Here is a 23832-nt window from a genome sequence, read left to right on the forward strand (position 1 = left end):
TATAGGAAAACCTGGATAATTCCAGCATGCTGCCTACTGTCATTCAGATCTCCTAGTGAAGCTCTATGCATCTTTAGATCTGATACAACATGGTGACTCGTATTTCCAATATCGATATTTTTGCTGTATGCTTGGTGGAGAAGGTCCAAACTCTATAAAAGTGCTTCTGTAAATATGACTGATTAATACCTACTTTTATATGATTTTGTGATTAAATCATGTTTTTATGTATGCCCTGTGGAGCTGTTATAGTTCGCCTGACATAAGATTTTTATGAAATATGGACTTTTTTTTCAGAACAAGATTTTATTTTCAAGTACTGACATAGCACAGAGCATAAGGACATCGTCCCGCATCACAACGCAAATACAACGCAGGACCAATGAGCATAAGCATATAGAAAAAAGGGTATGCATTCAGTACAAGCAGTATTGCATTAGACACCCAACCCCCCAACCCCCAACTCCCTAACTCCCTTGACCCAACCCCGCCCCCCACCCAGTGTCTGCTAATCCCACGGCATAGAGTATAATAACATCCTGTGCGCGCACTCCCTGCCACCCAGGGTACAGTAGTTAAAGGTCCTCCCCAGTGTCCTGGGCCATCGGTGGTTCCAGCCACAGTCCCCTGTAGTCCGCCCATCTCTTCCATATCTTAAAATGCTTCTGGGGGCATCCCCTGGCCTCAAAGATCGGGCGCTCAAGTCCCATGCAAAAGTCCAATCCCCGCCTCCAAACCTCCAACAAAGGGGCCCTGGGGTCCTTCCAGGCCCTGGCTATGTCTCGCTTGGCTACAGTAAGGCCTAGGACCAGTAAGTGACGCTTGTATACGTTGCCTCCCACCTGTTCCATAACATGAAGCAAGCCAAGTTGCGGTGATCGGGGAAGGTCCCAGCCCAGAACCTCAGCCAAACAGTCCCAGACCCCCACCCAGTACCTGGTCAAGTTCGCACATGACCACACAGTATGGACAAACGTTCCAACCGCCCGGCCACATCTCAAGCATTCGGGGGAGGCAATCAAACCTGCTTTCCACAACCGCTCTCTGGTAAAGTAGGCCCTATGCAAGTATTTAAACTGAATAAAGCGGAGGCGCATCGCAATGGCCGCCCCCTTAGGGGCCTCCAGGGCCTCTCTCCAGTCCTCTTCTTCGAACGCACCAAGATCTCTCTCCCATGCAGTACGCAATCCATCAAGAGAGGAGGAACAGTGCGTGACCAGAGTTTGGTATATATTGGAGATCTTTTTCTCCTCCAGTTCCCCCATGAACACTTTGGCCTCCAGGGGGCTAAACTCGGGCAGAGATTCCAAGCCCACCAGAGAGGGAGATAGTGCATGACGTAGTTGCAAATATTTAAAGAATTGAGTTTTGGGCATGTCGTATTCCTCCCTCAACATCTGGAAAGACTTAAGGGTGGTGCCCCTCATGACGCTACCGAGCGTGGAGATACCGATATCATCCCAGCCCCTGAATCCCTGTAGGGACGCCAGCTCCGGGAGACGGCCGTTCTGCCACAGCGGGGTCTCCCTCGTCAATCTGTTCCACCATCCCATACGGCGCAAGGCAGCGCGCCACACCCGGAAGACCACCTGAGTGACCATGGGGAGTCGTTTCCTGATAGCCGCCGAATAAAGAATGGTGTGGATCGTGTCTGGGTCCATCAAGTACCGCTCCAGGGCATAGGTCGGGTCACCCCGATCCCCATACCACCAGTCGTTGAGCACCAGCAGGTGCGCCGCCTGATAGTAAGATAAAATGTCTGAGGTGGCCAGGCCCCCGCAGTACGTAGAAAGAAAGCAGGTGCGGAGAGCCACTCTCGCCACTCCCCCAGCCCAAAGGAACTGACTTAGAGCGGCGTTCACTTGGCGAAACCACTGCGGCGCAATGGGGTATGGGTGGTTCTGCAACTGGTAGAGAAGGCGCGGCAGGGCCACCATTTTAAAGATCGCCGACCGGCCATATATGTTCAGCGGCATTCTGGACCAGGTTTTTATGTCCGATCGCACCCTGTCCCACACAGGCACCACATTGCGCTCCCATGCCAAATCCGGAACATCTGTAAGAAAGATACCCAGGTACTTGAGGCCCCCCACCGCGCTCTGCAGTGTCAAGGCCCAATCACCCGGCCTCTCCCCGCTGCCCAGTACCCACAGCTTGGACTTCTGCACATTCAGATGCAATCCTGAAACCTCCCCGAAGATTTTCATTATCTCCAGGACCCTGGGTCCGGACCTATTTAGGTCCGTGAGGAAGAACATGACATCGTCGGCGTAGAGCGCAATACGGTCGGAGGGGCCCATGTCCCATTCCAGTCCCCGGAGTTGCGCATCCATCCTCACCCACGCAGCCAGAGGTTCCATGGCCAGGGCGAATAGGTAGGGGGAGAGAGGGCATCCCTGCCTGGTGCCCCGTCCGATGGGGAAGGACTCGGACGCCGCTCCCGCCACCCGCACCGATGCGGTCAGGTCCGTATAGAGCAAGCTCAAGTACGAGAGGAAGACCGGCCCGAGGTTAAGGCGGGACAGTAGTGCCCTAAGGTACACCCAGCTGAGAGAGTCAAAGGCTCGGTCGATATCTGCCAGGAGGAGCGCCGTTGGGATCCCGGCGGCCCGGGCTGTCTCCACCACCACCTGCGCCCGGCGAATGTTGTGCCGAGTTGCTCTATGGGGCATGAACCCCGCCTGATCAGAGTGTACTAAGTCAGTGATGTACGGGAGAAGGCGGTTGGCCAAGGCCTTGGCCAATATTTTCGCCTCGAAATTTAAGAGGGAAATCGGCCTGTACGAAGAATGATGTTCCGGGGGCCTCCCTGGCTTACAGAAAACAACAATTTCTGCGTGCCGCCAATCCGCCGGTAGGTGTCCACTCTCCCTGGCCGCCTCCAGTGCCATCTGGTAGCGCCCCTCTAGCTGGATGTGAAAGGTCTTCATAAACTCGCACGGAAATCCGTTCGGTCCCGGGGCTTTGCCGGTGTTTAATTCCCCAAGTGCCGTGCCCAGTTCCTCCAAAGAAAGGGGAAGGTCCAGCCGATCCCTGGCCTCCTCTGGGAGGGCGCGCGGCGGGATATCTGCCAAAAAGTTGTCTATATCTTCCGCAGGGAGGACCTCACGGGGGGCATAAAGATCGGCATAGTACCTCGCGAAGCTGGCAGCTATGGCCTCAGGGGCCGCCAACTGGACACCTTGGTCATCCCAAATGCCCGGCAGAGCCTGGGGCCGGAAGGTGTGTTGGCAAAGTCTATATAGCATGGTACTGGATTTATCCCCCCATTGATAGATCCTGCTCTGAGTGGCCAGCCAAAGCTGGCGCGCCTCATTGTTTAGCAGGGAGGAGTACAACTGCTGTGCCTGCAGGAGCGGCCCCACCGCCTCGTCCGTGTCACTCACGGTTCAGTCCCTCTCCAGGTCCCGAACCCGCCCCGCCGCCTCCTCCACCTCGCGCAGATGGGTCCTTCGGGCCTCCGCACACCAGGCAATGTCTACCCCCCTGAGCACCGACTTCATCGCCTCCCACTGGGTGACGGCGTCGACCTCTGGCCCGCCATTCTCTGTCCAATAATCGGAGATAGACTTGCGCAAACGTGTGCGATATCCATCCTGCTGTAGATGCCACGCTGACTGGCGCCAGCGAAAGGGCTGTCGCCTCCTGTCCAGCAGCAGGTCAAGGGACACGGGGGAGTGGTCCGAGACGCCACGGGGGAGTATGGTCGTGGTAGCGACCCTCGACAGCCAAGGAGTCGGTACGAACAGGTAGTGTAGCCTAGAGAAGGACTTGTGCACAGCCGACACATAGGAGTATTCTCGGCTCAAGGCATGCTGGTAGCGCCACGTATCGGTCCAACCCATGCCCTGTGCCAGGCCATGAAGCCTCGTCGGCGCCGCTGTCTGGGGTTCCCTACCGGGCCTGTAGCGATCCATCCGCCCATCCATCACATCATTCCAGTCTCCTCCCACAATCGCCAAAACATCCGGGATACCAATCCACACTTCGAACAACTTCTCAACAAGGGCATCTTGCAGCGGGGGCGAGGCATACACACTACCAAAGACCATCGGCTCACTCCCAACCATTCCTTTAACAAACACGTATCTACCATGTGCATCGACCCAATGTGTTTCGTGTACATATGAGAGCCTTCGGTGTATCAGGACCGCCACCCCCCGGGATCCCCTTGCAAACCCGGCATGAAACACCTGCTGATACCCATACCTCTGTAAACTAAGGGTCTTGGTGCCCTGAAGGTGCATCTCCTGGAGGAGGAGGACATCCGCCCCCTCCCTCTTCCCCAGCTGCAGCACCGCCCCTCGCTTAATTTTATCCAGCATCCCCCGGACATTCCAGCTCACCACTCGCAATTTTGCCCTTGGTAGGCCTGACCGTTGGTGATCAACCATAGTCAATGGGGAGGAGATGTAAAGACCCGGGCTCTCGGAGCCACACACACACACAAGAAAATAGCCTAAACAATGCAGACACTGTGCCACCCTCCCCTACCCCCCCAACTACCCCAACCCCAACCTGTCCCCCAACCAATCTCCCCAACTGCTCCCCTCCCCCCCCCCTATACCTCACCAAACATTGAAGTACCTGTCGCGATATGGGCGGCTTCGGGCCCAAAACAGAGCGCCCAAAGCCTACCATACCAATGGATCCCGAACACCCACTTACTCTAAGGCTTCCCCCCTCCCCTTATCTACTCCCAACTATGCAGGAGGCTAGCAGCCCCTGTATCGGAGCACCCCGAACCCGTCCCAAAGTCTGAACCTGTTGTGGGACAGTTAGAAAACGTAACAGTTAGCACCTGATGCAGTCCTCAGGTATTCAAGGCACCAGTGGAGCCAGTTCCACCGCTGGAGCGGCTGGTATCCGTAGGCGGGCAGGACCACCCATTGCACCTCATCCACTGCCCCCCGAAGTTCCCGGATCAGCCGGCTCAGCGGCACTGCGCCCAGTGTCGGAGGCGTTGCGGCGCCTGGACCTGGACTTCCTACTCTTCCGGCTACGGGCCTGGTGGTCACTCTGGGTTTGCGATGAATCACTCGTGTGGCCTGGATCGAGGCCCGGTTGGGGATGCGGCCTGACCCTCACTGTCTCATCTGTCCACCTGAAAACATCTTCCGGCGTCGCAAAGAAGTGAGTTTTAGACTGGAAGACCACCCGCAAGCGGGCCGGATAGAGTAAGGAGTACTGTATCTTTAGGCCCCGAAGTTTAGCCTTGGCGTCCAGGAAGGAGCGTCTCTGTTGCTGCACCATCCTGGTGTAGTCGGGAAAGACCATGATCTTGTGGGATTCAAATGAAAGAGAGTCCTTGGCCCTCGCCTCTCGCAAGATAACGTCTCGATCGTGAAAGTTCAGAATCCTGGCGATCACCGGCCTGGGTCGTTCTCCTGTCGGCGGTTTCTGCGTCAGGGCCCGGTGCGCGCGTTCGACCACGAAACATCTGGACAGGGTATCCGGAGGGAGCCAGCTCTCCAGCCATCGAGAAAGGAAGCGTCCCATGTCCCCCTTCTCACAATCCTCCGGAAAACCCACAAAGCGAAGGTTGTTCCTGCGCGCCCGCCCTTCGGCGTCCTCCACCCTAAGTGCTAGGCCCTTCTGGATACTCTCCATCGCCGCCATTTTCCTCTTCAGGGTCCCGACATCGTCTTCCACTACTGAGACCCTGGACTCTGCTTCAGTTATGCGCTCCACTGCGTTGCGCAGGTCCTGCCTTAGGAGTGTCACATCGGCCCCAACAGCCCCAATCTTAGCATCCAGCATGTCTCTCGACTGGGTGATAGCCGCCATCAGCGCCGCGTTGTCCGGCCCCGGTCCCTGGCCGCCCTGCGCTCCGGGGCCGCCTTGTGGCTCCGTGAATTTGTCGATGGGCCCCTGCTTAGCGGGCCCTCCTCCCCCTCTGGTCATGGCGAAGGCTGAGTCCGGCCAAGCTGTCCCCAAATGCGCCGGCGGCTGCTGACGGCGGGGCAACCTTCACTCCAACCGCTATTAAGAGCAGGGCACCCTCACAAGCGATGGCCTCCTCACGCTCCCGGCTGTCGTACACCCCAGGTGATAGGGGGGGGGGGGTGTTCTCCAGACGCGACTCCGCCGACCCTCGCAGGCCAGGTCCCAGCGCGTGCAAGCCTCTTCCGGGGCACCTTCCTCTCTATGCCAGCTTGCTTCGGGGTACCTCGTGCACCCCAGCGGCCGCCAGGGAATCCCCCAGGTCCGGCAGTCTGGGCCAGGCCCCCAATGACCCCCCCGGGCACAGCGTCCCTCAGCAATCACCACCGCACCAAATGTGGGGGGGGACCCAACACTCACTGTTCGTCGGGTCTTGCTGCGGGTCGGCACCAGGTCCACGCCGGGCACCCCCAATGCGGCACGGGCCACTGCAGTCCAGGCCTCCGGGCCCCACAGCTCCGGCGACCCCCGGATTGGGAAGGGCAGCAGACCAGGTAGGGCTCGCCACTGGCCCCTCGGTCCCCGGGGCTCCCAGGCGCCTGCACCTCCGGGCCAAGGATCTGTGTAGGCGTTTTCGGGCAGGGGTCGCCAAACTCGAGACCCCGGCTCCTCCAAGGCCAGGTAGGCCGCAGCGTCGCCGAGGCGCTCCTCAGCACCAGTTCTCCTTGCTTGCTCTGTGCGGAAGGGCAGGGGGGCCCGTGATGGTCCGCCCGCTGCAGGCGGCGTCGGATCGTGGCAGGAGAGCGGCGCCGCGGGCCCCAGGCCGAGCGCACCGATCCGGGTGCGCCAAAATCGAGGCCCCGGCTCGTCTGGCCGGCTCTAGGCCGCCCGCCGCACCAGCACACCACACCACCAGGGAGGGTCACGGCTCGCCAGTTCTGGCACCGGAATGCGCCCTGAGTCGTCCGCTACCTATGCCCCAACTCTGATATGCTTTTCGGGTCCGGGGGCCAGGAGAATTGGTAGGATAATCGTCGGGCCGGCGGGAGCTCTAAGAAGCCACGTCCGCCATGATCGCCTGCTAAGCCACGCCCCCCGAAATATGGACTTTTAACTTTTTATCATTTTATATCTATGAAATGTTTTTATTATTGTAAATGATCATATTTTCGATCGAATAAAGAATATACTTCGCAGTATATTGAGAAAAACCTAAAAAAGAACAACAAGGACCCCACTCTATACGAGATTGGGATCCTCTACATATACAGGCACTGATAAAAGGACAAACAATAAAATAAAGATTTGGAACACCAAGCACTCCACAGTGCTTTTGAGAAAAGCGTGTAGAAGTTTAAATATCTCCTTTCTCTACACTCTAATTGGACTTTTCGCCTATATCACAGGCTTAAGCGAAATTTACATTTTAAACAAACAAAAGGAACCGCAGAGCAAAGAAATCTGATTGCTTATTTTTCCAAGAAGCTCTATGCCAATACAGAAATGAAAAAAAGTTGAGACGGTCCCCTGGCGAAGGCACCTCAGCCGAAACGCGCGGAGCTTCCATCTACCGCCAGCCTTCCCATTGTCTATGAACTATCTGTACATAAATGTGCATTGAAACAAACTGTTTAAACATTTGCATAAACTAATTGCACTGTTTTCTCTTGAATACATCACCATACTGTATTTTTCTTTATGCATTGATAATTTAATTATTTTTTATAAATTGAAAATAATGTTTTGATATTCAGAAATAATAACTAAAACCAAAATAAAAAGTATTTTGATAATAAATAACTGAATATGGTCGTGGTTATTGACCTACAACAATGCACAATGTTTTTTATGTAATCGTTGTTATGTTGTCCTGAAATTTGGAATTGTTTGATTATTGTATACTTGCTTCTAGCTTCTTTTTTTTCCTGCAACGCACTCCGGCCATGCACACAGCTTCCTGCGTGCTTGTTATGTTGTAGCCACATACCTACACAACTAAATGCAGAACCACATTGGCATTCTCAGACGCAATTACTTTTAGCACTCATTTGCTTGACTAAACCTGGCATATTATGCAGCAGTGTGAGTACTCTTTGTAATTTAATAGAAATGTTACGAGGACTCTCTCGCCAACCCAGACGTGCAATGTAGATCCTCTGTATAGATCTATCAAGTGCTTTCATTTTAGGGGAACTTTTCTCATGCTTAATAAAAGGCCGGAAAACAGGTGATCATATGGTATAGTGAGTTACACCTAGCCCAAGAGAGTACACTGTCCAATTGAAAGAATTCCAGAAATTGCATACCCTCGAAATATGGTATTTTATAAATGCATGATTGTATTGCACCCACCCGAGCTGCATTAGTGGTAAAGTCATGCACTAAAATCTGCATCAGCCATTATGTTCTCCCAAATTGAACCATTTGTTTATCTTGGAAGCACACTGTTTAAAAGGAGTTTACTGTATTTTAGCACTCGGTTAAGTTCCACCCTTCATCTGTGCACAGCAGAAACAACTCATCTTCAAGAAAAGATTAAAGACCCACAACTTCCGTTTCAGCACAACTATCCTTATACCCAGTAGAGCAACATTTTCTAGGGGTAATTCAGTGTATTTACTACAGAATAATTCAACATAACATTGTAATAAAATCAGTGCGCCCTCTAGGGGCAGTTTGTAAAAATTAGAGCTAGGGGATGCGGGAAGTGTGTGGCAGGCACATAGGAGGGAGACACATCTCTACCTGAATTTTAGAGGTAAGTTTCCTTTCTGATGATGATGACTTTGCGTGATGTATGGCGGCAGTGCAGACAATGGTGTGATAGTTAATGTTCTTGAAAGTTAATTGTTTTATTATGGTATGTTTAATGATGTAAGCTGGGAACATAACAAATCTAATGCCAATGCTTCAAGGCGTTCATTAACAAACTTTATGTGACTTCAATTGTTTCATATTTGCAGATGTTTACAGATAGAAGATGAAGAGATGCTCAAATCTATGAAACGCATAATTCATGAAACACTTACTTCTGTTGGACAATATTTTGGTGAAGTGATAGAAATAGCACTAACACAAGAAATAAGGGTGAGTATTTTATGTACAAATATATTATTTATCTTTCACATTTTTTGTGGCTTGTATCAAACAACATACATTAGGTGGATTTGTCAGTCCCAGAGATGCTTACAAATGACCATGTTTCTGCTTTCACTTAAATGTGTAGTTGTGCATATGTAAAGATGTTAAAATCCCGTACCTTAAGTAAAATGCATAGTAGTAATTTTATGTTATGTTTGCAGATTGGTAAAGCACAATATCACCCAGAAGCATATCCTAGAGCTGATCAAGTGTGAGTCTAGCCACACCTAGGGCCTAGTGGGCCTACTTGCAGTCAGGTCTACAGATTTTTTCAGAATTCAAGAATTATGGAGGAGGCTCTTCTGTGTGGGAGCAAGTTATTCCCCTCTTTAGCAGTGTCGGAGAAGGCTCAACCACTGGATCTGGTTTTCCATATGTGAAGGATTTTTGCTAAGTAGGAGTATGGATGATTGGAGGTGTCTTAAAGGGTTGTGAAAGCAGATGCGATTGGTATGGTATGCTGGTCCAGTAATATGTAGTGCTTTGAAAGTGTGGTTGAAGAGTTTGGATGTTGCTTGTTTGTGATTAACGAGCCAGTGGAGCTCCTTCAGGTGTGGTGTGATGCGAGCGGGGGCGTGGGAAGCTGAGAGTGATTTTGGCCACCAAGTCCTGAATGGTCTCTATCCTTCTGGTAAGTTTTTGTTGATTCCAGCACAGAGGGTGTTACCATAGTCCCTTTTGCTTGTGACCAAGGCGTGTGTGACGTTTTTCTGGGTGCTGATTGGGAGCCATTTAAAAATCTTCCTCAGCATCTTCAGTGTATGGAAGCATGAGGAAGCATTGACTTGGGCAGTCATGTCGAGTTTGCTGTCGATGATGATCCCAAGGTTCTTGGTGTCGGGAGTGGGTATCAGTCTTTGCTTGTGTTGGCGACTACGTGGAGTCCTACGGTGATGTGCTCTTTCTGAAGATCATGATTTTAGTGTTGTCGTTGCTCAGTTTTAGACTGTTGGTCTCATTACAGTGGGCAATTTCATTCATGTAGGCATTCATGTATGGGTTTCTTCTCCATGAGGGAGAGAATGACTTGTGTGTTGGCGTGTGTGTAGTTGGCTTTGGAGAGGACGCTGATGTCATGAGAGTGTATGATGCTGGCTAATGGGATCATGTATGCATTGAAAAGATACAAATAATATAGTTATAATGGGTGGTGATTTTAACTGTACATATGAATCTATTATTGGATTGGAACTAGTCATGGGGAATGAAGACTTAGCCTTTGGGGTCCCACAATTGGTAGCAGGTCCAATTGTCCAGTGTTCTATAGCAGCTTTGCAACTGCTACATTTTACATTAGAACATGAATTAAGGGCATGTAATGGCCGAAACATGCACAAAAGTATAGATGGGTCTTCACTACTTACCTTTAAAAGGGTGAACACCTGGACTAAGATAGATTACATCCTACATAGTACAGAAGAATGGCATGGAATTATGGCCTTTCAAATTGATGACAAGGAATATGGAGATCATTCTTGTGCTTAGAAATGTCAGGGTGTTTCAGTAAAAAACCTTTAGAGATCATTAGGAACATTCAACCGCAACCGTCTCTTAAAAATAACAGAAGATCAATTAAGTGGCCCCATATTGTGAATAACGCTGAAATCATAAATGAAATATATAACATCTTTTCCGACGTGCTTGGCTCTCATGTAGAATGAGCCCAATCTTAACATCAATTATTGCTATCCATCAATCTGACAAAAGCTATCAAATGTACAGAAATTACATTGAAAAAGTTACAGAATAATCCTTGGCACAATAAGAAATGTAAAGAGGCCAAGATATAACGACTAGATTGCCTAAAAAAGGGAATGTACAGTTAATAAGTGAGGCAAGTTCATATTACAAGAAAACATTAACCTATGCACAGAGAGAATGGTATGAGGGCACCTGGAATGATCTACTCCATGCTGCTAAAGCAAAAGATTTGTTTACTTTCTGGAAAATAATTGCGCATGGTAGTAACGGCATAATCTCCGATACAGAATATTATTTGGATCCTACCACCTGTACCCAACATTTTGCCAACCTCTTGGCAGAGGCCAAGGGGGTTCATAACAATCAGTGTGGATCATTGACTGATTGTGTAAACTATTGTTCGGTCTAGAGAAAACAAAAAAGGCAATTAGTACTATTAAGTTAGGTAAGGCTTCAGGGCTGGATGAAATTCCAGGATATGATCTAGAAGTAGTGGCTCCTTATGTTAAATTAATTAGCAATGTAGTAGCTTCAGGTGCACCGGTTCTCCCCAACTTGGATGGGTGCCGAAATAGTACTGATATTCCAAAAAAGAGAGTAAACTCGATGCTGGTAACTACTGGCCAATAAGTCTTTTAGGCACAATTCAGACAGTTTATGCTGGACAAATTATAGATACATTTAATAATTCGATCTCTGGAAATAATACATTCACAGTTTACCAGGCAGGGGTTAGAGCAATGCAGTTGATCAAGTATTTAGGCATTTTATGGCATATGTTAAAATAGGAGATGCCCATATTAATATTGCATTTGTAGACTTAACCCCTTGGGCGCGGCCGCGATTCTGCGCCTGTGCGCCACATTCCAATCGCGGGTGCGGTCATGACGTCCGGGAGCCGTCATCAGCACACGAGCACTGTGTGCCATGACGACTCCCGGCCGTCATCAGCACCGAAGGGGTTAAGGGCAGCGTTTGGTCTCGTACCAAGGGGGCTGCCATGGGCACAGCTCAAACATCAGGGAGTCCCAGATGACATCCTAAAACAGATAGTTAGGCTACACATGGGTAACTATGCTATGGTCCGTTGCGGGGCAATTGGTGAATTAACTTAACCAATCCCAATTAAAAGAGGAGTGAGACAACTCATTTCTTCTCACTCTTTATTAATGATTTTATTGACCATCTCAGCAAGTGCAGTCATGACTCCCCGAGGCTCTGCAGGTCTTCGGTTCCAGCATTGATTTCTGCTGATGATACTATTCTGTTCTTGCAAACAACGAGGGGTCTCCAAAAGAAAACCTTTTAGATAGCTTCAATGAATACAGCACTGGTAAGGGATTGGAAATAAACATTAGCAAGACCAAATGTAAGTCTTTAAAAACCCATAGGTCCCTTTAGAAATACATTCATGCTGGTAAGAAAAATCTTGATATGGTCTCACATTTTAATTATTTGGATATTACTATAGGTTATATGGTGTCGTGGAATCCCCATATAAATCACGCAAGGGCGGTCTCTAGTAAATATAAGTCAACAATAAAAGCTGTGATGCCGGCTCTAGAAATTTGCAAGTACAAAGCCCAGGCCGCAGCATTATATGGGGCTGAGCTGTGGGGCATAGAAAATTCCAGGCTGCTTGCCATTGAGGGAAATACATTTGTAAGCGGGCTATTAGGCCTACCGGCGGCTACAGCGTTAATGCCTCTTTTCCACGATCTTAAGGTAAAATGGATTGAGCATATTGTATATTAGAGACCTCAGCTCTTTTAGGTGAGGTTGTGGACAATGCAGGATTTGGATCATTATACTGAAGGCCATAGAGAAATAATTGCCTTAGATGAACTGCTAACTGTCCTCCTGCTGCGTTACATGAAAGCATGATTCATTAAGCTTGGTTTAGTTGATTTTTGGGACGAGCCACAAACACTGTCCCAGAACTCCTAGAAACAATTGAAGCAGACATGTTGGTATTACCAGCTGAACATACTTCAGTGTAACCCAAGTTTAGACAGATTAACCACACAATTTTGGGAAGCCAAGGTTGTCCAGTGTTTGAGGCGTTGTTGGACATGGTTTATCCTCCCCTGGCAAGAACAGTATATTTGAACTTTCGTTATGGTATACTTCAAATTAAAACTTATACAGTAAAATGAAATACAGATAATGAGTTAACATCGCTTCATGCCCTTTAGCAAATGCAGAAGTTATTGCACATATTATGCTTTTTTCACATTTTATGATAAGATTAGGAACAAGTGAATTTACCCCCAATGTCAGAAGGAGGGATATAGAAAGCACCAGGAAGCTCTGGGAGCTTTGAGGTACTTAACGCTACCTTATGTTGTTTTTAGCTTGAGTAGATATTTATTAGCAGTTGCATTTTATAGAAAGGAATATGTCTAAAGTTTAAGATTTTAAAAACAATTATCAATTGCTAATCTGAATTTGTTTTTATGTTCTTTTTTTCTTTCTGCTTTAAATGGAGAAATTTATTTTAATGTAACTTTTATAGTTAACAACCGAAATAAAGTTTGAAAGAAAAGAATATGGACTTGTCTTTAACACTAGATATCTAGCTTTAGGGCTAATATACTGTTTTAGTGACACCTAACTCTGCATACTCATGCCAGAAAACCCTAGTCCTCATTAGGCTATAACTAATTTTATAACGAAAAATCTAATTTTGTTATCATTTTGTCATAGTAAAGTTTCAGATGCAAATCACGCTGGGAAAGCCAACATTTTTTGTGAAAATCAAGTGGTTGTCCATTGTTCACCTGTATTCATTACAGACTAAGTTCACAATGTAGAAGACGTACGCTGTAATATGTAACTACACAATTCTGTCAAAAATACGGGTGTGAGAAGCTGGAAACTCAAATGACTCAGGATGTTACAATTTTATGCACAAAACTTTTTAAAGCACACACTTTTTAAAATAAATGGCATTTTTCTGACCATTGGCAAAAATGCGAAACTGTTTCCACTACTACAAAGGACACCAAGGAGCAATGGGTTGACTAGAACTACTCGCCGAAGATCATCTAAGAGATATACCAGAGGGCTTTGGTGTTTTCGCTGGGCCAAAATTAATCCTGATGAATACAAAGGAATCTATGGGTTTCTAGGAAGAGTTTCAGCTGTTTGTTGACCACAAACTCCAGGAGTATGACTGAAATTAGTCAATAGCTATGACTATTTTTCATACCATAGAGCATTTCTTCAGTAACTCTAGTTTCAACATTGCTACAGTCATTAAGGCAGTACCTGCCACAATGATGCAATATCCGATGAGCTTGATTTCAGCATACCCAAAATCCAGAGCCGGGGGTGGGGAGGCAGCCTCCTCCGGCCTCTGATCGGCATACGCGCGTCCCACGCTGGGGGACCCGGCTATGCGCTTTATAGCACCTCCACAGTGAAAACAGATGTGGCAGGTGCCGCGTCCTGGAGCCAGTGCCTGATGGTATACGAAGTCCCAGGACGAAAAAGGCACAGGTTTCTCCCGCGCTGCTGGAACAGGCAATGTCCTTCATCGCACCTCAGCTGTGAAAACAGGTGTGGCAAGGGCCACCTTCTGAAGCTCAGTGCCTGCTGGTGTACGAAGTTCCAGGACAAAAAAGGTACCGGTTTGTCTCTATACCGGTATTGAGACGAGAATATATTTTTGACATTTCACACCACTCTCTATTCTTGTCCATGCTTTTGTTAAATTTAAATGGACTGTTACTTTATCCTATGCGCTGCCTGTGGGTCACTGTTGGGAGTCCTAAAACCGTTGTCATTCTGTGCATCTATTAATGTTGTGTCACAGTGACAACAGCACCTGTGAGTCCCTCTCCTTTGCGTTCAGATGTCAGTTCCAATGGGAAACAGCAAGTCAGGAGGTGGTGTTTCTGAGGGAGCGGTTGGCGTGGGACATTAGGATTACTGATACAGATTCTTGAACAGGCATATCACCAGCCCTCTGCGCGGGTTCTTCAAAACCAAGCAATCAAACTGAACAAGGGAGTAGACAGAAGATAAAAATACCCCCCAATCTGAAATAAAGGTGTTATGGCAACAAGTAAACGAAGCAAGTGATCTCAAGTCTCCCCAGACGAGGTATCTTTTCTCTTTCTTCCGAGCATCTATCCATTCATCCACCTGCTGAATTCTACAATTTCACCTTTCCAGTCTGTCAGCCACTCATTCTTTCATCAATCATGCAGTCTTTTTGCCCATCCATATCCAAAACTATCCATTCATCTCCAAACCTATCCATTAAATCTATCCATCCATCCTTTCACCTATCCATCTCTCCATCCACCATTTCACTCATCCATCCATCCTTTCAGTCATTCATCCATCCATCAGTCATTCATCCATCCACCCTTTCATACCATTCATCCGTTCAATCATTCAACCATCCATTTACCTTTTCACTCATTCATCCATGCTTAGACTGATCTGTCCATCCATTCACCTTCCCTTTCACTCATCCATCCATCCTTTCACTTATTCCTCAATCTACACTTTCATCAGTCCATCATTCTTTTAACTCATCCATCCATTCTTTCACTCATCCATTCATTCTCCCATCCATGCTTTCTCTCATCCATCCATCCTTTCACTCCATCCATCCATTTATCCTCTTTCACTCATCCCAAGCCATCCTTTCACTCACTCTTAAATCCTTTTTCTCATCATCCAACCTTCCTTACATCCACCCTCCCTTTCACTCATACTCCATTCTTTAACTCATCCATCTATCTACCAATCCATCCTTTTACTCACATCCATCCATTCACATTTTCACTCACATCCATCCATCCTACCACTCATTCACCTACGTCTGCCAATTTATAGACAGACAAGGCCCATTAAGAACTTCACTCCACTGTAGCTGCTAAAGGTGGCTGTTCATGACGCCTCAGTAGCGTCCTTTTACTTGTTCATTCTGCCTTTGGCTCATCTATCCACCTTTTCACTTCATCCATCCATCCAACATCTTACTCCACCCATCTTTTCATCCATCCTTTCACCCAGCCATCCAACCTTTCACTCACTCATGCACCCATACTTTGTCATCATCCATTCTCCCTTTCACTCATCCATCCTTCCATTCATCCATCCTCTTTCTGTCATCCATTCATTCTTCCACTTATCCAGCCTTACACTCATTCATCCATCCATCTACCCATTCACCCTTTCACTCACATATCAATCCACAGTGCCACTCACTCACAAACCCACCCACACGTTCACATTATTTATGAGCTTCTGTCTGTCTAGATGCATGTAGAAGAGACCCGCAAGAACTCCACCCCACCTAGCTTATACAGGCAGGCGAAACTGAAGCAAATAGAAAGATAGTGTTGACCCTCCCGGATTATTAGATGTACTACAATTCAGAAAGAATCTTGTGCTCGCAGTGTTAACAAGCATTGGTAAATGCATTAGGTTTCACCTATTTTGATTAATAATAAGCAGTTTTTCGTTTTAAGTTGTAACTTGCTGAGTAGTTGTACAATATCAGTTAAAGAAAGTTTGTTAAAGAGATATGACTTGTTTATGTACAAAAACACAATATATTGTGCTGTTACTAGTGGTATAGTGTGGGCACATAATAGCAAAATTTAGAAAACTATGGGCCATATGTATGAACACATTTCCCGATAGACATAGAATGGGCAAAACCTTTTGATACATCTGCCCCTATATGAAAGGGAAATAATAGAATAAATTATGTAATAGTAATATTATGTCTTTGGAGGCGTTCTGACTATGTGTGGGCCCCGTGCCACTGTACCTGCTGCACCATTCAAATAATGCCCCTAGTGTCTGCAAGATAACAGCTGCCTGTTTAATATGGCCATATTAGGTGTTTTCGAGGAGTTGTGACAACTGTTGGCCCATAGCCACTGCACTTGCTGCACCATTCAAATCAAGTCCGTTTTAACTGAAAGATTACTGCAATTGTGTATGCCTGTATAGTAATAGAATAGATCATTATTAGGTGTTTAGAGGAGTTCTGACAACTTGTAGGTCTGGTGCTGCTGCACCATTCAAATCATGACCCTGCTGTCTGCAAGGTAACGGCACTTGTGACTGCCTGTTTAGGTTTAAATGTTAGCAGTAAGCTGGGCTTAGTGTGGTCCCTAGACCTTTTGTCCCCTGTGCCACTGCACCTGCTGCACCATTCAAATCAAGTCTCTTTTAACTGCAAGGTAAACTGCAATTCTGACTGCTTGTTTAGTAGTCAAATATAGCAATATTATTTGTTTAGAGAGGTTCTGACAACGTTTGGGCCCGGTGCTCCTGTTGCACCATTCAATTCATGACTTTGTTGTCTACAAGGTAACTGCACTTGTGGCTGTCTGTTTAGTAGTCAAATACAGCATAGCTCTTGTATGTTCACTGTATGTTTAATGTGCAATGTTTATTGCAGCATTTAGAATTTGATCATAATCAGGGACCAAATAAATTAAGTTGAAGAAATCAATCCGATAATACCTACAAAGTGCAAAGAAAGGTACTGAGGCATGAATAGGAAATTCCATAAACATTCTAAGGCTAAAGTATCCACTTTACACAACTAAGTAGTAAAAAGCAAGCATACTCTTAAATGCTGTCTGCCTTTTCCTAGGGAAGAGATCTTATCTTTACAGTGAATGGGCTTTAAACAGTGAGAACAGCTTTGGTAGAAGTATAGTGAATGCCTGCAGCCAAGGAAAGTTAACAAAAAAAAGTTCCACACAAATGCAAATTAACACAGTAATTTGGCTGTGGAAACTGTTAACCCCTTCAGGGCTGATGACGAGCTCAGCTCGTCATGGGCGTAACCTGCGCTACGCGGATGACGAGCTGAGCTCGTCACGTAACGCGGGTTTTTTTAAATCGCAGCGCGCAGCGGGAAAACCGCTAGCGCGCATGCGGTTAAGAGCCCCCTTTTCAGATATATTAAATACAAGAGATTTCACAAGCACAGCCCTGTGCAGGAGAAACCTAAAAAAGGCGAGTCCCCAAGGAAAACGATCATGAATAATTAAGCAGCTTAAATTGGTCCTGAAGCACAGGTTTTAGAAACAAACTCTTACCACTGTGTCATTGAATGGACAGTTGCCTCCTACTTGATGAATGGCGCAGACCTTGTACAGTCGCTCTTGGTCGTCTTCTCAATGGGCCACTTAAGTCGCGGTAGCATCCATCGCTGTCAAGTAGCATCCTAATGGGGGATTGCTCAGGGTCAACACCACTGTTTTCCTGTTGATCCTCCGTCCAATGCTGCGGGTGCGTAAACAGGTGCTGGCACTTGTCGACTTACTGGTGATTCGGTGATTATCTGTAATTTGGCAGGTACGGGGTCTGGAACTAAACACACTTTTATTAGATTAGGTGTGTGGTTTGGTCATTCTGCTTCCCCGTCTATTATGACTTGGAACAATGTGTTTCTCTTCATGGGGCCTTTAAATACTATGTTTTATGTCATTGCTGAATAACACGCAGTGCCCAGACCTGTGTGTTCACTGCAATTATAAAGGGCACTGAGACATCTATTCTGAACAGCAAAATTGTTTGAAAAGATAACGATGTTTTTTATCTCAGCGGCAATATTATTTATACATGTCTGTTTTTGAAACGAAGTACAATTATTTAGAGTGTAATTCGTTGAGTCATACTTCGGCATTAGGCCTCTGAGTTATTTTTATTCTGTGCGTAATGTCAGGTAAACCCTGATTCCTGAGCTGTGTGTATTTTACATAATTTCGGCATTCTGGAATCTGGACCCTGAGAGCGAATTTTTCTTCGACGGGAGACTTGGTGGTTAGAGCAGGGAACTGTGGAAGGGGTGTGCGTCCCTGCGCATGCGTTGAGCTCGCCGCGTGACATTAGATCCGTAATAGTACAGCAGTTGATCTCGCGAGCCTTTAATACAAGGGACCTGCCTGGTAAAGAATGTCCACACATATGAACGCCCACGCGTAATACGCATGAGAACTGGGCAATGAAAAAATACCCAATTACTCCCGCATGTATAATCGACATTCTGTTTGTTTGCATCCCCGACCTGCGACTATTGCCCATGAATTCAGACCACTCGCTTTGTTATAGCAGAAAAGGCCACTTTATTCAGGATATAAATAATCATAAAATTTCCCAACAGATCATCAATCATGTAACTTTGGCATTTGAACGCAAACAATTTATTTATTTATTTATTTATCTCATTTCCTTCAAAATTTGGACTTTATACCGAAACCATCAACTAATCATCAATAACTTCCCCAACATTTTCCTTCCATTTTTTCCCCTCCATTGTTGTGTCTAATTCCCCCTATCTAACTACTAACTAGAGGAGCCCGCTCTAGGCTTCTCTTCCCTGGGGATTTTATGCCGCAGCCATCTGTTTGGGAAACGCATCCTGAAGTGGCAACTAAGATTAGAAATCTTAACTCATGAATGTACCAGCCTTCCAACAAGTACATCATGCGTTTTTTTTTTTTTTTGAAAGGGGTGGGCGGGTGGGATTCTGTTTTTTACTGAAAAACGCCCTCTCTATCTACCTACGCCTGCTCTCCTCACTAAAAAACGCCGTCTAAACTGCCCTAACGCTCTCCCTGCCTCACGCTCCTGGACCCTACCATCTGTGCAAAAATCCGCAGGGGGAGACGTCTCGCGCCGCTCGCCCCTGCGGAGCCATTCCTACATATCTGCATCTTTGTTGTATATATTGGAAGTAAAAGGGGTTAAAGACAGTTTAAATGCAATTTTGTATTCGTTCTCTCTGTGTCCACTAGTGAAATGCAGTAAAGTTCATTCTCTGAGAGAGCAAGTTTTACTTAAAGAGTGATATAGTAAAGCCTTTTATGAATTACTTATGGGGTTACGAGGAATGTTGCCAAACGTTTTGCGGATTTCAAAGTGTTGTATCAGGTTGGATAAGAGTATTTGCCTCTCTGTATGAGTAAAACGTTGACAATTACTCTGCTGTCTTTTTAGAGAGGCCGTCGCTTTCTCCAAGCTTGTAGTTACAGTTTGGCTCATCCTTTAAGACTTAAGAAGCCCGTGATCCTGATAGCAAACTCCCCAAAGAAGCAGTTCTGATTTTCCCCATATCAGGGATAGTAAATGAGGAGGTACTCGTTTTCCACTAGGCCCATGCCTCATTGCTGATACATCTCATCTGGTTCTCCTTTTCCAATTGTCTCTATTATGTGATGCTTTTTCTACATAGCCCAAGCCTTCCGATTGGTTGGTTCCTTGGCACACTCCCCTTTCTAGCCTGTGATTGCTGACACCTTAGTTACTCATCAGTTAACTTTGCACGAGTTATTGTTTGTACTCCGCTGCAGAGTGGCAATTATTTTCAACGCTACACAAATGATTCATTTGGGTTCGCTCCAAATGATATTCAAGGTAGTTTACAACTCGAGAATTTGTTCTGGAGCAATTTACTTGCTGCCTACTTAATTTGGAGGCCATCTTTAAACGTGCCTACACAGTCTAGTCACACATCAAATGGCAAATGGCAAACTTCAGGCACAAACAAATTATATCAATTTCATGCTATGATCCTCATGACTTTTTGAATTTGTTTACAATTAAACATATATGCCTTGTGCACACAAAAGGGCTCATTTAGATATTGGTGGCGTGAAAACTCCCTGGGCTCCAGGTAGAAAAATCCCTGTTGTCACAGGTATTCATTTTTGGTGCTGCTGAAATACAACCCTGCTTTAGGGATTTCTTTCAACTCAAGGCAAATAGACCATGTGAACCACTCAGCATTTCAGTTTTGATGAAAACTCGTTTGCCACACTGGTGAAAGCACTTTTGCGAAAACAGATCCACACTGACACAGATTGGTCAAGAAGAAGATATCTTTCCCATGGTAATCTACAAGAACTTGCACAAACTGGATATCTATGCATAGTTGGGCCACAAGCAGAATTGTGCCACTTGAGCTATCCACTCTGCTCCTCTCTTTCAACCCATCTGCCTGTACATTGCTTTCTGGCGGGTCCAGGCTACCCTCCAAAACCATCCAAAAAGCCTGCAGCATTTTCCATCCTTCTCCATCGTTATCTTAGCCTTGCGGCATTACACTGTGTAGTAAAGAGCCACTACATATATGGGTTACAAAGTACGACTTTATTCAGTCAAGTACAACAGGTGCTCCCAGCTGGGCGGCAGTCAAGACTCATGAACATTCTAACACGCACTCCGGGAAGTAGAGTGGGCTGTACCAAGAGGAGAGAGGAAATGAGGGGTGGATGGGGGAAAAGAGGGAGAGGTCACAACACACCTTCCCCCCTAAGGAAAACAGAAGAGAGGGAAAGAAGAGGCTCCGGACAGGAGAGGAAGAATACCAACAAAGGAAAGCATGGAGAGGGGGTGGGGGTGAAGGGAGGAGTGGATGAAAGGTGGGGAGGAGACAGGTGGGAGAGAAGAGGAGGGAGGAGGAAAAGAAAACAGGGGTACGTCACAGCAATCCTATAAACTCAAACTGTGAAACCAACACGAAACTTCGGTGAGGAACTGACAGGAAGAGTTTAGAAAATTAGGTTCCTTTGGTCCACTTGGACCCGGGACGTGTCCTGGCTTTTCTACCTAAGGGCGAACACCTTGATACAACCATAGGTGTAGCTGGTAGGGCCGATCCCTGGAAGTCCGTTTCTGCCACCCCGCCACAGCGCCTCTGTCAACAGCGGGATCATTCCCCAGGCAGGGTGGAAAGCAGGGAAAAGTGCAAATTACTTTTGTTTCCCTTGGTTCCTCTGAGTATGAACAAGCTGTATGGTTTCTTCCAACCTGTAATTAGGTGCTCCTCTACGAGACTTCATGTACCCCTCAGGTTGGTTGTCTAGGCAGTGACGCTGTTTTATTCCTTGGCTATAACTGGGGTCCAAACACACCCCGCCTGATCCCTCTGACATGGTGGGACTCTCTCTCAACGTCATCCTTGTAGGCTGGTCTGGTCCCTCTCCTACCCTCCTTGCCTTTGCCGTGGGCGGAATCCAGACCTTTACGAACTCCGTTTCAAAACACTCCAGATCATTGTAATCAGTCTCGGCTGACCTCAGTCTGTCATCCTGCTCTCTTCCTTTACTCCCCTGGAAAGCCTCCGTTGTATTTCCTGGGCCCCGGCATTCCCGCTTGCTAAGATAAATATCAAGTGGACCCTTCTTCCCTGACATGCCTCTAAGTGAGATACCTTTTATCATTTTCTGCATTTCCCCACTCTCACTCTCCATCTCTCCGCTGTGATGCCATAGAGAGTGTTTGGCTTCATCCTCATCCTTTTCCTCCCGCAAACTCATATTCATTACTCTTTTCTGTCCTCCATGGTCCACAATTTCTTCCCTTGTTTCAGTACTGAACTCAACCAAAGTGGTATTACGCTTCCTCTCACTGCAACTAAAGTGGTTAATCCTACATTTTATTTTCCCTTGCTCAATGGTTGCATTTTCTATGCATTCTCCTTTACTCTCGAATTCACCGTTTTTCGCAACCTCACTTCCTCCACCTTTCCTCTCGCATTTCTTTCGTATTTCTCTTTCGTCCACCCAGCTTTGGTACGTCTTTATTTTTATTTTTAGTTTGTCCTTTGCTACTTCTTTTCTAAATCCTTTATTGCTTGCCGTGTGAGCGATCCATGTTTCACCCTCGGTTGTAACCATGTTGATCATTCTCCATATAACTGTTTTCTCTCGCCCCAGTCTGTGGAGATTAATATCTCTTTCTAGTTCATATTTGTCTTCATTTTCCTTCATCATATTGTTCCTGGACTCATACGATGTGGTTCTTAGCCACGTCCCTTTGTGATTGAATTGGTTATCCTTGCATTCTATTCTTTGCCGTTCATTAGTTATAGTAATAATGCATTCTCCTTTTCTTTCGGATTCATCTTTTTCCCCACCTATTCCTTCTCTGCCATTACTCTCATGTTTCTCTACTTCTTTTCCATACTCTTTATTACCTGTAGCTTCTTCCAAAACCCACGTACCCTTTGATGTCGGCGCATGAGTCTTCAGTGCTTCACTATTAGATCCCTGCACGCTTTGGATAAGCGCCCGTTCACCCTTGTGTTCTTTTCTTCTTCCATCACCTTTTATTTTCAAACTCTTTAGAACACCCTTGTGCATTAAATCCATTATTTCGTTACCTACTACGTTGAAGTTCTCCCCGGTGAATGTTTTTTGGGATAAGTTGGCACCTTTAAATTCATCTCCACTTTTCTTTGCTAGTTCTATATTCCATTCCCTCTTATTTACCCACTTATAATGCCTTCCTGAAACTAAGACATTATCTGTCTTTACTCCTCCTAGGAATATGGCACACTCCGGGTTTATTTTCCTAGTATTAACTTCCTCTTGGTTATCCATTATGTCCTTGATCACTTCAACCCTTCGAGCCTTTACCCACGAGACTTGTTTTTCGTATTCATTCCATGCACCCAAGATGTCTTTATGTACATTTCTGTCTGACCCTTTCGTGAGTGTATTTCTCATTTTGTGGTACTTTTCCCATTCTTCAGTCCCTAGACTGTAAAATGCTGTTTCAGCCTTTTCCTCTGGTATGAGAGCTACATCCTCTTCCTTAACAACTGATATGTGCATCTCAACATATGTTTTCCTCTTACCCCCTTCTGCCGTGTTTCTTTTATACTCCTCCATAAACTGCACTGGTGGCGAAGAATTATACCTTAGGGCTCTCTCCATGTTATTTTTAAAACTCTATCTCGGAATTCACTTGAAGATATAATGTCCACCTCGAGCAGACAGGTAGCGGTGGGTGTGCACTATTGTAGAGTTCTCTGTCGCCCTGTTCCGATTGAAAGTAATGCACAGGCTGTGGGCGCTGGGGTTTTGAATGTGAAGGACACGTTACCTACTTCACCTACTATTGTCCTTCTTGTTTCCCCCCCCTTGAAATCACAGGATATGTATTGCTTGCGCCGTCTGTAGGTTTGTGGCCCTTGCAAATTCTCTGTCACAGGACGTGCTGCCTCAAATCAGTATTGAATCTGCCACCGGGGTTCCTTGCACAATCCTCACACCTCTCAATGCACTGCTGCCGTCGGCTCCACGTTATACAGTTAATTACTAGAATGCCTTCGTA

General features: G+C 46.5%; 1 protein-coding gene across 1 annotated transcript in view; it reads left to right on the top strand.

Moving 5' to 3' along the window:
* Nucleotides 1–23832, top strand: part of INSC (INSC spindle orientation adaptor protein) — a 1419009-nt gene that overhangs the window by 804386 nt on the left and 590791 nt on the right. Inside the window, exon 6 of the mRNA XM_078681025.1 lies at nucleotides 8847–8970. Within this exon, the coding sequence (XP_078537151.1) occupies nucleotides 8847–8970 (124 nt within the window). The remainder of the gene's footprint in view (nucleotides 1–8846; nucleotides 8971–23832) is intronic.

Source organism: Lissotriton helveticus, chromosome 3_1 (genome assembly GCF_964261635.1).
Source record: "Lissotriton helveticus chromosome 3_1, aLisHel1.1, whole genome shotgun sequence".
Classification (NCBI taxonomy): domain Eukaryota; kingdom Metazoa; phylum Chordata; class Amphibia; order Caudata; family Salamandridae; genus Lissotriton; species Lissotriton helveticus.